Source organism: Phoxinus phoxinus (genome assembly GCF_949152265.1).
Source record: "Phoxinus phoxinus genome assembly, chromosome: 14".
Taxonomy (NCBI): domain Eukaryota; kingdom Metazoa; phylum Chordata; class Actinopteri; order Cypriniformes; family Leuciscidae; genus Phoxinus; species Phoxinus phoxinus.
Window position 1 is genome coordinate 32,780,171 of NC_136889.1, and position 16,111 is coordinate 32,796,281.

The 16,111-nt window shown below is 35.1% G+C and overlaps 1 protein-coding gene across 1 annotated transcript in view; it reads right to left on the reverse strand.

Moving 5' to 3' along the window:
• The window catches only part of lrrc1 (leucine rich repeat containing 1), a 111,146-nt gene that overhangs the window by 83,096 nt on the left and 11,939 nt on the right, over positions 1 to 16,111 (reverse strand). Inside the window, exons 2-4 of the mRNA XM_079634694.1 lie at positions 4,902 to 5,019; positions 1,126 to 1,204; positions 151 to 240 (exon numbers count right to left, since the gene is read on the reverse strand). Coding sequence (XP_079490820.1) covers positions 151 to 240; positions 1,126 to 1,204; positions 4,902 to 5,019 — 287 coding nt within the window. The remainder of the gene's footprint in view (positions 1 to 150; positions 241 to 1,125; positions 1,205 to 4,901; positions 5,020 to 16,111) is intronic.

Consider the following 16,111-nt stretch of genomic DNA (forward strand, 5'->3'; position numbering starts at 1 on the left):
ACAGGGAAGAAAGACGTCACGACTAGAGTGGAGAACAGTAAATGAAGTGAGTTCATTTAAATCAAACCCTGCTGATATCATAAGAGAAAACAGCCCTCTATATATTGCAAAGAGTGCATGAAAAACCGGATTGCACAAAAAAACACTTACTTTCCAATGTTGTCTGGAAGTGCTTGTAAAGAAATGTCATTGATGGAAAGGCATGTTAAATTCTGTAATTCCGAAAAACTTTCTGGCAACCTGAAACAAACAAACAAACATAAAACTCAGAGATAAATAACTGATAAAGTGAATCCGATCCGCTCAGACATGCTCACGCACTTCTCTATATTAATGACAACATTAATCATGAACAAAAAATGCAGACAAGAAAGATCTGCCAGTAAACTAAGCCATATGGTGGTTTGGTAAAAAATTAACCAGAGAATACAACAGGAGTCAAGCATTGTATAATCCAGCAAAATGGGGAACAAATTGGCAAACTGGGCCAAAGTGTATCCAGTGCTAATGCATCACGCATGACCTGGCCAGCACAGCACAGCTATTAGGATATCGTCAATACACCGGGGTTGTGTGGGGAATTACACATGCAATTAAGACTCGTTTAAAGACGCACCTAGGCCCAATGCAAGTAATAATATTTTTTATAATATTTTATGCAATAAAAAAATAAAATTATGCAAAAAAAATAAAGTATGCGTAGGGCTGTAAACGATTAATCGTGATTAATCGAATCCAAAATAAAAGTTTGTGTTTACATAATATATGTGTGTATTGTGTATAATTATTTTGTATATACAAATACACACACATGCATGTATATATTTAAGCAAAATGTGTTATTTATATATAAAATAGTTCTATTTATATATAATATAAATCATTAAAAAAAATATATGCAGAATATAAATGCAAATATTTCTTAAATATATATATGCATGTGTGTGTATTTATATATACAAAATAATTATACACAATACACACACATATATTATGTAAAAAAAAATTATTTTGGATTCGATTAATCGTGATTAATCGTTTACAGCCCTAATGCATATATTAGGCTTTTTAAAATGATATGTCCGTAGTTTTGCAGAATCAGAATATGAAATGCACATCAATTACCTTGTCAAAGGGTTTCCACTAAAATCTGCTACTTGGAGGGTTTTACAATAGGAAATGCTGTCAGGGAGCTCCATAATGTCTGTGAGGAAAAAGAGGAAACAGATTTAATCCACTTACAATGATAAAAACTGTGCAATATTTAAAACGATAGCTTTGTGCCCAAACCTCGAGAGCCGCCCATGTAGGCCGCAGTCATAGGCATCATTGGTACACTTCCAACATGAAGGCAGAGATATCATTTCCCCACTAGCTCAACATTACACACGTTTGCACTCCGTAGAGCACTGTTGGCGATCGGGCACTGCATGACTTTTTAAAAAAACTAATTCAATTTAATCGACAAAGCCACATCTTATAGACTAACGTTTAATCAAGGATTAGGGGGCAACTATTAAAAACAAAAATGAATTATTGATATGAATCGATTGAGATATATATATATATAAAGCACATTTATGGTTATTGCGATCTAAGAACAGACATGATTGCAGACTATTTATGAACACTACTTTAACACAAGCTAAAAAGATTGTCTGTGATCCATCCCATGTTTGAGTTGCTGGCTTCTGGGAGGAGGTTTAGAGATCCTCGCTGCAGATTGAATAGCCTAGATTTAAAAACTCATTTATTCCTGTGTCTGTAAAGATGTTAAATAGTGGTGGTATGGAGCTGTAATTGTAAATATTTTTTTTTGGTTCTATTGTCTGGTTTGTTGTTTATTGTGTTAGTTGTGTACTGACTACACCGCATGGGTGATGACGGCCCAAGACTAATTTCCTCATGTGGGATAATAAAGTTTTACCTTTTTTTCCTTATACATATTTAAAGTCCTCCTGTAGTCAATAATTTTATCTTTTAAAACTCACCTTTGATCATTAAAATTACATATTTAAAAGTTTTTTCTTTGAAAAAAAAATACTTTAAAATATTTTGAATGTAACTCGACACCCTCGCCTCATTTAGTATACGCGGTTCTATGAATATGCAAATGAGCCCCGCCTCCACTCACTCACTCACTCAGAGATCCACTGGTTGACGATCACACGTTGATCTGATTGGTTACAAGGTAGTGTGTGACGTCAGAAACACCAGCGATTTCAAACCGTGTTTTTGAGACTGTCTTTGGTTCACTGCAGTTTTAAGCAGAAAATACTCAGCAATGCTGTCGACTTATGAACTTACACATGGTTTGTCTTAAAGCGTATTAAAAACACCACATAGACACATAAACAACATTAAACGATGGATTTTCACCACAGGGGACTTTAATGAGTTCGAGAGCATTGCTGACTCTGTCATCCGCAGAGCTTCATCTAACTGGTCCGCAATGTCACTGACAGTGTATTATTTCAATTGTTTTCAATGGGAGCGCCACATATTTAAAATACCAGCAGCATTTCACGCTCATCACTGTCACGTTTTACCCAGCCGTCCAATCACAGTGGAGGAGGGGCGGGACCAAAACCAATCCGACCAATCTGATTGTACAACGACAACAACGGAAAAAATATATTAAAAAAGTGCCAGAGCAAGTATACGTTACATTGTGTATTGTGTATTTTTCAGCATAACTTGTCTTTCTGTATCTTGAATTAAGTCTATAGGTTTAATATAGAGAGCTGTACTACTGTAGATCACACTTTCTCTTTCAGTTTGCTCTGTTTTTTCAAACACCGAACTTAAAAACTCATCGCTTTCTTTGTTCATTCTTAAATTAAACTTTTGCCTGTTTGGGGATTACATTAACTGTTTTGGACCGGTGTGTGATCACCCATTGTCAAGCATGTTAAATTAAGCATTTTGTTAAAAGAAAGATAAATGTGTAAAGATCTAGTGTTAAAGCTCAAAGCGCTGCAGATCATTGACAAATATATTTTCTTGTAAAATGTTGTAATGGAGTTTGACAGCTTCAACATAAGCACGTCCCATCGATCGACGACCTCACAGCTCAAGGGAGGTCCGTCTTTATACGTTTCTTTCAAAGTCAAAGTCCATAGAGAAACCGAACGGGATTTGTACTTTCAGAAGCCAACGGTTGCGCTCTATTTGTTGCTGTGTGCAGTGGTTCAATCATTTATGTGCCTGCCATAAAAAGGTGCAGTAACTAAGAGAGATCAGAGTTCAACTAGAATATGTCAGTTTATAAGGCAGGCACTTGCCAGGTGAGAGCATAAACTGCTCTTAAAGCGACAGTTCACCCTAAAATGAGATTTATTCACGCTCATGTCATTCCAAATATACTAGAGATGCACCGATTGATCGGCTGGTGACCGGAATTGGCCGATTTTCACGTGATCGGCCGATCAGTCTGAAATATGCCGATTTAATGCCGGTCAAATGCACTCGGGCGCCGCATGATTAACATCGCACAACGCCAGCATCACACGTGCACACGGACGCACATGTAGCAAACCTCGTGAATTACGGCCGCAAGAGTGATTCTGCTGCGCTGCTCACGCTCAGTTAAAGTGAAAGCACTTTTGATGGACAAAATAAATATGATTTCACACAAAAAAGTGCCCAAAATACACAGAATTTGCATGTCTTGTGTGTTTTAACAAGAACTGTCAGAAAAGAAAAAGAAGACTCAAAATATTTATAGAAAATGTACATATTTAAACTTGTTTTTATTATTCAGTTTGGGTAAAAGTATATGGTGTTTTATAAAAAAAAATATATATATAGAAAATACATATTTGTGTGTGCTGTAAAGTGGTTAGAAAAATGAAATCGGAATCGGCTAACATCGGTATTGGCAGATACGGAATCGGCCTAGAAAATTGTAATCGGTGCATCTCTAAAATATTATACACACAGTCAAACCAAAAATGATTGACACCAGATATAATTGGTTATATTTGTTTTACTAGAGTGTGCAGGACACTATAGTTCATTTATGTAAGTGAGGGGAGCAAAATACAGTAAACTGTGACATATTATACACAAATATTATTCATACAGTGACTACCAGTAACAATTAAGGACCAAAAATGATTGGGACACTTTGATCTGATCATGTTTTGCTGAAGTGTGTTTTCTTTAATTGCTAATGCTCTTCTTACACACACACACACACACACACACACACACTGAACACAATGAAGCATTGCTGGGTCACTGGTTGAACTGGTATTATCTAATTGTGTAGTTAAACTTAAAAGCTGACAGATATTCAACATAATTCATGTGTGAGACAGTCTAACAGAAGGATGGACAAAACCTTTCCAGTTTTGAGACGAGTTCTGGTCATATTTTATTACCATTTTCTAAACTATAGCGAATAAACTGTGATAATGTGAGAGATGTTGAAGGAGTCTGAATAGATTTGGGGTTGACTGTATATTTTAAAGAACATTAGGGTCTGAACAACATTCGACCCCATCGACTTTCATTGTATGAACCATAAAAACAACAATAGGCCTATTTTTTTTTAAATATGTGTTTATATGGTGTTTATAGAAGAAAGTCAGTCATACAGGTTTAGAGAGAGTAAATGATGGCAGAATTATAAGCTTTTTATGAAATATCCCTTTAAAAAAAAGAGGCGAGACACCACAAACCATGAAGTCTAGTTTTAAAAATGGCGTTTGAACAAATACAGTAAAAATAGCCGAGCCGAGAACTACATGTTGGGCGTGGATCCGCTGGGAATCACTATGACCGGCCGGCGCTGGAGACTTGTGTGTAATTGCTGAGTATGCTGGAAGTGTGAGGAAAGGGCAAGACACACACCAGGCCACAGTCTCTCAGACACTACAGCACTGAGAGCTGCTTACCGTTCCTGGAGACGTCGAGCTCCACGAGCAGGTTGAAGTTCGCTATATCCCCCGGCAGCCGCTGGATCTCATTGTCACTCAGCCCGAGCTTTCTCAGCTTCGTCAGGTTGAAGAACGGCTGAAACAGAGCAAGATACAACGGTTACATGCGACTGCAGTTTGGATACATGGGGCAATATAGCGGTCAAGTCAGGCCAGCTTTATTTATACAGCGCTTTTACAGTACAGAGTGTTTCAAAGCAGCTTTACAGAGATAACAGGAAAATAATGCAACACAGTAGGGTGTGCTCGATGCTCATTTCGGTTAATTTTCCCGATCCGACAACCGCCGCTCGTTATCCGATTATTAACCGTTAACTGATAAGATTATAATATTGAATTGGCATTAAATAAAAATAAAATTAAGGAGTGTCTGTGACCTGTAAAAAAAAAAAAAAAATGATCACGGTTTATTTTAAAGCTACACTGTGTAACTTTTTTAGTTTATTCTTAGCTAAAAACACTTAGTTCTTTCAAAAATATATGTGCTCATTAATGTATATTTACTTCGTTCAAGTAATAAAGTATTCTCGTGAGTGTATAATATGCCATTGAAAATATATACGGGTGAGGGGTTCGAATGTCGGTCGCCATGTTGCCCCTCCATCTTGAAAGTACATTAGCCAAAGAGGGACATACCTCTCTCTCTCTCTCTCTCTCTCTCTCTCTCTCTCTCTCTCTCTCTCTCTCTCTCTCTCTCTCTCTCTCTCTCTCTCTCTCTCTCTCTCTCTCTCTCTCTCTCTCTCTCTCTCTCTCTCTCTCCCTCTCCCTCTCCCTCTCCCTCTCCCTCTCCCTCTCCCTCGCACCTCGTCACATCAGCTGATCTCTGCTCACTAGCCTACAATGTAAACTTTGCCTTACGCTAGTGATGTCGTACAATATACAGAATAACGATAGCACTGATCAAAGTTACTTTACTAAGATTAGCTTGCATTCGTCTGGGAACCTGATAGCTGATGTTAGCAATGAAATGGTAAAAAAATAACGAAAACAAAACTATTATTCATTTTACATAGATGTCATAACCTATATGTTACCTGACAAATTAAATTACTGCAAATTATAATAGTTTTCTAAAGTAACCTCATCACTTGAAGGAACACTCATGGACGAGGTCGAACTGGAAGCCATGTTAATCTTGGACTACATTGGCCACCGTAGGAGTTAAAACGAAATCGGAATTGAGAGGAACAGAAACTAATATTCACTGGATGGTCATATAGCTTTTCACCGCTAGATGGGGGTAAAATCACACAGTGTAGCTTTAACGTGCAAACAGCAGCAGAACCTGATCCACACTGTCAGAAACTGCAGCGTTTCGGACAGTGACAACAGAGAAAAACTGAATGAAATGATATATATATATAAAAAACTAAAATATGCCTACACTAAATATATATTTTTAAACTTAAATAATTAACAAATTCAGATGACAACGGCTGTTTTCACGGCTGTTTGAAGCTGTGAAAAAAAACAGTTTTTCCCCATTAGACTACGTTTTTTCGTCAAATAAAAATAGCAGGCCTCAATCCACAGCTTGTCTAGTTCTTATTTAAACATAAGTCACATGTCTACATGATGTGGGGTTAGTCGGGGTCTCCGGTGGCACAGATGTCCCGGGAATACAGAGATAGCGTATCGCTAGAGTGGCCAACTTCGGAAAGCGGCTTTCATTTGCGTGTGGATGTTTGCTTCGCAGTGATAGCCGATTGCCGTGTACTCCCACTACTGCTTTATTTTAACACCGCACAGCATATTGTGCAAGTAACTTCGTCGCCCTTTCTGTAGAAATGCTCCCACACAGTCGGCTACTTCTTTTCGCTTGCTTCATTTAGCTTGCTCAGCGACATATGTCTTTAGGCGCGTGCGGTTGCGCGTGTCGACGCACCCCGTGAGTGAAATATAGGCTATATACTATTTTTTTTAAACATGCAGCAAACAAACAACAATTAAAAAAGCTAAAAAAAAAAAAATTTTTTTTTACTTTTAAACCGTTTAACTGATAGTATTAACCGTTCAAAATTTTTACTTTCGGTTAACGGTTAAACGGTCAATATGAGCATCCCTACAACAAAGTGTTTCTAGAAGACAATAGCGTCACAGTCCAGCTTAGGTTAGTTCAGTGATGGTTCATTTCTGTTGTAAAAAAAAAAAAATGTATTTAGGGATAGGCAACGATTAATCGCGATTAATCGAATCCAAAATAAAAGTTTGTGTTTAAATAATATGTATGTGTACTGTGTATAATTATTTTGTATAATACACACACATATATATATATATATATATATATATATATATTTAAGAACTATTCGCATGTATATATTTATACATAATTTATATTATATATCAATATTTTATATAATATATAAATATACATATTTTAATCAAATCAAATGGTAACATTTATGTTGGAAATTGTACATGGTCCCTAATAAAGAAAAAAAAAAGAAAAAGAAAAAAAGAAAAAAAACTTTTATTTTGGATGTGATTAATCACGATTAATCGTTGCCCATCCTAGTTAATTTACATATATATATATATACATATATATATATATATCCGCTCTGGAGAAAACCGTGATGTCATCGTCCGGCTCAGGTCAGTTCTCATATAATGGTGTCAATGCAGGAGATCAATAATACTGGTGAATATTACATGTTAAATGTCCCCAACTACGCAAGCCAAAGGTGACAGCGGCAATGAACCACAACTAACAGGTTGTGTTATGTTGTATGATTGAAGGACTAGTGTTTGTGTAAAGCGGTGACCTTTAAACGGCTAGATCTCGTTTTCTCACTGTATACATTTTCAGAATTTTTTTTTTTTTCATACAAAGAAATCAATGGTGACCAAACTTGTTTAGTTACCAACATTGGTCCTACTTTATATTATGATTCTTTAACTACTATGTATTAAAAAAGTATTATTTGGTACAATGCTTATACATTTGAAATACACATTGCAAGAGTTTTGAGGAGAATACGGGTTCGGTTGGGACAGGTTTGCTGGTATGGACAGGTTTATGAGAGGGTTAATGGGCGAGGGAAGGTCAACAGTGTAATTATAGTCAATATACTGTAAAAAAAAAGTTGGTTTAACTTAAAAAAAGCAAGTTACCCTATTGCCTTAAAAATCTGAGTTCGTTGTAATTAAAAATGTGAGTTAATACGATGAAGAAGAATGGTTTAATAAACAGAAACTCAAAATAGTATGTTATCTTCAAACATTAGTTATCGAAGCTGATTTGACAAAAGATAAAAAGTTGTGATAAATCATGAAAATATTTGTTTACAGTGTAGTTACACTTACAGTACAAGCAGGGTTTTATTTATTTATTTAAGTACATTGTGAAAACATGTACACAATAAGTGCATTGTATCAAATTATTCGGTTACATTTTATTTTAAGGTGTCATTGTTACAGTGTAATTATATATTTAAGTAATGTGTAATATTATGTAACAACATGTACTTACTTACTATAGGGTTAGGGTAGGATTAGGGATTGGTTGAGGGTTAATTGCATGTAATTATGCATAATTTATTATTTATTATAATGTATTACTATGGTAAGTACATGTAACAATTGTAACAAGGACACTGTAAAATAAAGTGTTACCAATTATTAATTTAACTGTTAGTAGTTAACATTTAAAAAAAACACATCTTGGCGTTTCCATCTTTTTTAATTCAATAAGCTGGGAATAATAGTTCAGCCAAAATATTTAAATTATGGCATAATTTATTCACTCTTGTTATTCCAAACCTGTGCATTTCTTCTGCAGATCACAAAATATATTTTGTGTTGAGGTGTTTTTAACTACTAACCGTTTAATGAATAATTGGTAACACAATTTTACAGTGTCCTTGTTACAATTGTTACATGTTACCATAGTAATAACAGTAATTATGCATAATTTATAATAATTTATTACTATGGTAAGTACATGTAACAAGGACACTGTAAAATAAAGTGTTACCAATTATTCATTAAACGGTTAGTAGTTCAAAACACCTCATATAAAATGTGTCTCGCATTCTTCAAAATATCTTTTGTGTTCTGCAGAAGAAACGTTTGGAATAACGAGTGTGAATAAATTATGCCATAATTTAAATATTTTGGCTGAACTATCCCCAGGTTATTGAATTAAAAAAGATGATGGAAACGCCAAGATAAACTCCACATAAAAGACTTCTGGGATGAAAACATGGGATGGATTTATTTTATGTAATATTAACATTTTCCACACAAGTTTAATTGACATCTTTGGACAGAAACGTGGAATACTGTAGAATATTACATAATGAATATTAGGAAGTACACACTGTTTAATACAGACTTTTTTTGTTTGTTTTTTTTATAATAAAGGGAATAAGTTGTCATTGTTGTCTGATAACCATAACACTTAGCATAATGTGCCGCTCATTTATCATCTCGCATAAATAACGACTTTACATTCCCTATTCAATATTGTGAGAAAAAACCATTGTAGGTCAAGTCGAGAGCAGTGCATTGTGGGGTTATTCCTTGCACACAGAACATCTCTGTACTACTCTGCAGCAATAGTAAGCGGTACATGAGAGTGTTATATTCCCCATGCAGAGTTTAGAGAGGACTCTGATGCTCTACTGACTCATATCTGAGTATTATTGATGTGCTGGTCTAGAAATACAAGAAACGTCCCATGCAAACGTGGAACAAGCCGAGCCGAGAGTCCCACAATCAGTTCACACAAAGACACAAAACTAGTTAAAAAGGTTAGCAATTACTAATGTCCAGTGGCCTGGCAAACGCAGCTCAGTGTGTGTGGCTCTCGGTGATGTAATCTGCTATTCATGTCTCTCTGACCTACTTGTTGAGTTCCTCCCACCTCTCGCTGGCACCAGGGAGGATGCTGGGAAAACGGCTTTTAAGCACCCCATAAAACAGCACAATCAGATGGAGGCCTTTGGTTTCTCTTCAGCAACTCCATGTGTGTTCAACTACAACTACAGAAATGTAGGAACAAATCAGGGTCTGGTTCACGACTTCGGCATGCACTAGCAGAGCAGTCGATCCTGTCGTATGAAAACCTTACAGACAAACTTTTTGAATCCTTAATTACACTAAATTAAGAGTGTGTGTGTGAAGTTTTAGCTCAAAATACCCCACAGATAATTTTATATAGCACGTTAAAATCGTCACTTTTTGAGGATTTGCCAAAACGCACAATTTTTGTGTCCGTCCCTTTAAATGCAAATGAGCTGCTGCTCCCGGCACAGGGGGCGGAGCTACAACAGCGTGTGTGTGTGTGTGTGTGTGTGTCTTTAAATGCAAATGAGCTGCTGGTCCCGGCACATGGGGCAGAGCTACAACAGAGTGTGTGCGTGTGTGTGTGCGTGTGTGTGTGCGTGTGTTAGCAGCTTCAATAATCCGACAGACATGCACTGAAAATTTCAAAAACTTGTGGAAACATGTTGAAAAGGTTTCAATTTCGATCCCACAGCTAAACCTACTAATATAAATTTCAAAGATTACTAAAGACAAGTAAACAGTCATTAATAATAATAAAAGAACACATAATTAAACTACAAGAAGTAGCACAAATAAATAAATACAAAAGAACAACGATAAAAATTACCCTAAATAAACTGTGCTTTTCAGATACAGAAACTGAATCAAGTAATCAATGTAAAATAACACTGCATATAATCTTCACTGTACAAATTAAATAAAGTTATTAAAGTTATTAAAATTACAAAAACGTTATTCAGTGAAGAGCAGAGTGTGATTTCTTTGTCGATGACGACCAATTATAGTATATATTATAATATAGTAACTGTTATATTATTAACCAGTGTTGGGGAAAGTCACTTTTAAAAGTAATGCGTTACTCCCTAAAAAACAGTTCCCAAAACTAATTGATAATTAATTACTTTAAGTTTAAATGGATAGTAATGTGTTCGTTAGTTTTCTGCTTGTGTCAGTTAATAAAAATAAAAAAATAAGACAAAAAAAGGATCTCAGATGGTCTAATCTGTTGTAAATTTAAGAGTGAATTACTTTAGTTACTTTAAAAAAGCAATCGTATTAGTGATTACATAACTCACAAACGTATATTAGTGAATGTAACATTTGAGTATATCAAAACATTATGTTTTAGTAATGAGTTTAAATATCTTTATATATCTAAATAGCTCCAATATGTATTTGTCGTGTTGTCTGATGAAGAGATGTGCTGCTCGAAACATCACTGTGATGTTGGTGAGCCCAATCATATTACTGTTGTGGAGCAACAAGCTGACTTTGTATTGTTTTGTCCTGGTGCGTAAAATTTAATGTTAAAATCTTAAAAATGTAAGAGTTTTTTTTTAGAGGTGAATCACAGCACAAAAAAATAAAAGGTACAAGACTATGCACTTAAACTGCTTTAATTCGGGGAAGAACTACAATCCCAAGAAGCATTGCAAATCAAAAAATTGTTGAAAACAATGGAGAAATTTAAAACTTAGAGTTGTTGATCATATCTATTTAAACAATATATTGTAAGTTTATTGCAAAATATGCACATACAAAAAGGTTTGATTATAATTGGGGAACAATGTTGTACAGCATCATGGGCAGTGTTGGTTTTCACCACAAATTAAATGCCATTATTTAAAAAAAAAAAAAAAAAGTGAAAATAATGCGGGCTGATGGCAAAAAACATCAAATAAACTTAATATTGATAAAAAAATATTGCATTAGTGCCCAAAACCCATCCACTTTTTCAGCATTGGTTCCGGAAGCGTTTTTTCACATAAGGGATTAAAAATATTAAAAATATTTTTAAAAAAAAGTAAGTCTTCACTAAAGTGTTAGAAGTATAAACCAAAACAAACAGCTTAGAGGTGAATCACAGCACAAAAAAATAAAAGGTACAAGACTACACACTTAAACTGCTTTAATTAGGGGAAGAACTACAATCCCAAGAAGCATTGAGAATCAAAAATTGTTGAAAACAATGGAGAAATTTAAAACTATTAATTTAAAGTTGTTGATCAAAAGTTGTTTAAAGTTGTTCTATTTAAACAATATATTACCGGTTTATTGCAAAATATGCACATATACAAAAGGTTAGACTATAATTGGGGAGATTGTCTGTGCAGCATCATGGGTAATGTAATTTTTCACCACAAATTAAATGTGATTATTAAAAAAAATAAGTTCAAATAATGTGGGCTGATGGCAAAAAATAACACCAGATAAACTTGGATTGAGGATAAAAAAATATATATTTTTTTATTATTCAGGTAAGCTTTACAACTGTGTTGGACAACCAGCAGAGAACGGTGTGAAAGTGACTTCAAAAACTGACTGGTCTGAGTTTCAAACACAGTCCGAAACACAAACCGAAGACCTTCATGGTGATTTACAGGAAGCCACACCAAAGAGGAGCAAATGTTGGACATCACAGTGTCAAAAAAAAAAGTATGCAAATAATTTCATATGCCTCAGCTTGCATGGAGAGTTCGAACTAAACTATGAGATTTATAGAATGGATCTCTAAAAAAAGTAAAATTGGCCGTTCCAACCCTGACCTGCACTGTTTAGTTTCTTCCATGAAACACACAAAAAAAATATCAAAGCTTCTAATTTCAATAAAACAAAACTGGATGATGATTTACACTGCTGATCACTTTGAAGTTATACAATAGCTTTGTGTGAGGAAAAGCACAAAATGTAAGTTGTGCGCACAGATAATCATCCTCTCTGCTATAACTCAGATCATTTACTCACATTTAAATTACACTGGTATTCAGGTACAGGCATTAAGGTGGTATAGTACCTATCTGACAGTTACCAGTTTATTTATTTACACAGGGAATTATCCAAGTTCACGTCGGTAAATAGAACGGAGTGCCACAAGGCTCTGTTTTAGGCCCTCTTCTATTTTCCAATATACGGCTGTCCCTTGATAATATTATTAGAAAACATGTTTCCACTTTCTCAGTTGATACTCAGTTATATTTCATCATGACCAGATGAAATCTCTAAATTATCAAAGTTGACACTGTATTAAAGTGTATATTTATAATTTAAAAAAATCTGTATTAAATTTTCTTCTAAATTTTCCAGTAACTTTCTTCTATTAAATGCAGATAACAATAATAATATCATTTATTTGATCAAAAACCTGTACACAATCTCTTAGACTACACTTTGCATGTAGAACCAGGATTTACTGTAACTTCATCCTCTACAGTTAAAGACCTGGATGTTAAATTACACAGCAACTCATCGTTCATATGTTACAAAAACAGCTTTCCACCTCAGAAACATCACTAAGCTACAGAACATGTTATCTGTTATTTCTGATGCACAACAGATAGCACATGCATTCATGACCTCTAGACTAGATTACTGTAATGCATTACTAGCTGATTGTCCCGCATCCTCAATAAACAAGCTACAGCCAGTCAAACATTCAGCCGCTCGGGGGACAAGTTGTTTACAAGTTGCTTTACTGACGTCTTTCCGCGATTGAAACACAGATTGAGCGATTACATGAGACGATTAATTTCAGCGAGTTGTAACTTTCAACATTACTGTGATGTAATTTTTGTTATTTATTGTATAGGAGAGACGTAACATATATCAACTGAAAACCGCACAGACAAGATTGTAAATTGATAAAAAAGTAGACAGACAGATAAAAAGTAGTATATAAATGTTTATTATTTTATAAAATGGCGGATGGTTCGTCTAGATAAGTATAAATAATAACTACTCCTTAAGCGGCACCCTCTTTTTTTAATAGACATGAAAATGCACATTTTGAACTTAAATGTTGTAATTCAAGAATGCTTTGGAATATAGATGTGAGATTGGTCTTGTTTTAAAGAAGACATTTGGCAGATTTTTGTAGAAGTGAAATAAATTAAGACAGTTAAACAGAAATGTACAATGTTAAAAAAGTTATTATTCATATTTTATATCAAATATATATTTTTTCAAAACCTGGTGGACTCTAAAAAATGCAAAAAAAAAAAAATCAAAGCCAAATATCTGAGCAAGTTGTGTTTCAAATGTTAGGTTGATATCTCAGAAAATGAGCTTTCAGGGATATTTAGTTTGGGCGCAGTACCACACTTCTCCACTAGTGGACATCACTGCCCATATAAGGGCGCCTCCATCTCCATATGTGGTTTGAGTCTGAACCATTATTTGTACAATTTTCATACAATTTTTGAAGTACACATCCTATTCAGAAGTAGTATTGGAAGTTTGGCAGATTTAGAAATGAATTCAACCTCTAAGAAACACAAAAGATCACGTATGTGCATTATAGCTCGCTGCCACATCACTAATGCTGAATCTATTATTATTTTCTTTATATTTAAAACATTTTCAGACCTTTCTTTCTAACAGAATTGAATGGATGCTATCTTTTGAACTCTTGGCATGAACACAAACTGAGGTTTCTTCCATTCTTTCATGATTTTTCATGTTCATCACTATTTCAAAATAAAGGTCTGAACTCGCCTTAGGAGTATGAACATATTCTTGTTGCAAAATGATAAATTACGGCTCCTCTGTAATTTATTTAAAAAATCAGTCACCAAATATGAAAACTAGAGATTGTAAGCTTTCAAATGATATATAGTTTGTCCAGATTTAGTTTAGGTTTAGTATAGGATATTACTGTTTTAAATAGGCTGTGGTTTAAATGTAAGGGGTTAAGAATGAACAAATTCATCAAAATGAGAATCGAGAAATCAATATTTTCAAACCAGTCCTAGTTTTTGTATTTTTGTATGATAATATTCCAACATAAAAACTGGAGAAACAGCAAGAAATCAGTGTGACAGCCACCAGACGCACAGACACAGACATCCTGGAAAACACAAAATGATTCATTCGACTGCACTTGACCTCCTAATCTGCCCTTCAGAAAGCTAACCCTCCCAGTAACCAATGAAATGAAACAACCAGAAGAACCACAAACAACAGGCCATTCTCAAAAAGAGAAGAACAGAAATGCAACTCTTCTTGTTTTCTGGTCCCTCTTCTCACTCTGTAATAAACACATCAGGGTTGCGCAGGAAGAAAACACAGTCGACACACAATAGACGCACAGAAACCTCCCAGACTGCAACAGGTACGCCACACAATAGCGCTCTTCAGACTCATCTCAATGCTTCCGCTACGACGGCCGCTATTGTTTACAGAAGGAAAGGAATGAAACCAGCAATCTTTGAGAGGACAAAACCAGCGAGTGGCGTGTTATTGGGCGGATACACCGACACACCGGCCGCTGAGGCGTAAAACTGAACCCGTTCTTCCAGTCCACGAAGCCTTCGCCCCTCCTCCAGCCCTCGGCTGCCAATACAGGGTTACATTAACCTTTCTAAACCCCTCTGTCAATATTTGAAGCCTGATTGGAATCAAACACAGTTAGACACAAAGCTAACAGTGATAACCTTCTGAAAACAAGAAGATACACATTAGGCAACATAATCTAAACTTGTATTTATTTATTTATTTTTAATGACCAGAGCTATTTCCTTCCATTGGAAATCATCAATTTTTAGTTTTTAATACTAAAAAAAAAAAAATGCTTGCAAATTTACTTCAGATAAAAGGCATATAGAAAGAAAATGTCAGTGCCAAATTCTACTAATGTGACTTTTTTTTTTTCTTCATATAATTTTGACCCGTTTAACATATTAAAACTAGAGATTCACCGTCAGAGAGTGAATTTGCACTTTCATTCAATCCGCCAATTTCAATCTGCCGGTTGTTTTGAGCAGGTATATTTATATAGCATAATTTATAAAAAAAAATTAAATAGGCAGTGAAAAATCACGATCATGACTACAGCCGTACGCTATTGAGTGTGTGTGTGTGTGTAATCAGGAATGGTGAGAGAACATTGTGCTTTTTTCCTCTTCAAACTAAACTTGGGTCTCCAGCCGACAAAGTTTGAATCCCGTCTGGCTAGAGCTCTTCCCATAATGTTCACTCATCAGGTCAGTAGACAGTCTTTTGCTTCAATGTTAAATTGAAATGGCTTAAATTATACTTTAAACCATGCGTGACTTCGTCATACTCATATTCTAGGCAGTTTGAGTCTGATATTGCCCCATAGGGCTTTGATTATGAGGCGTGTCTTAACCGAACCAGGAAAAAAAAAACTCTGCACTCAA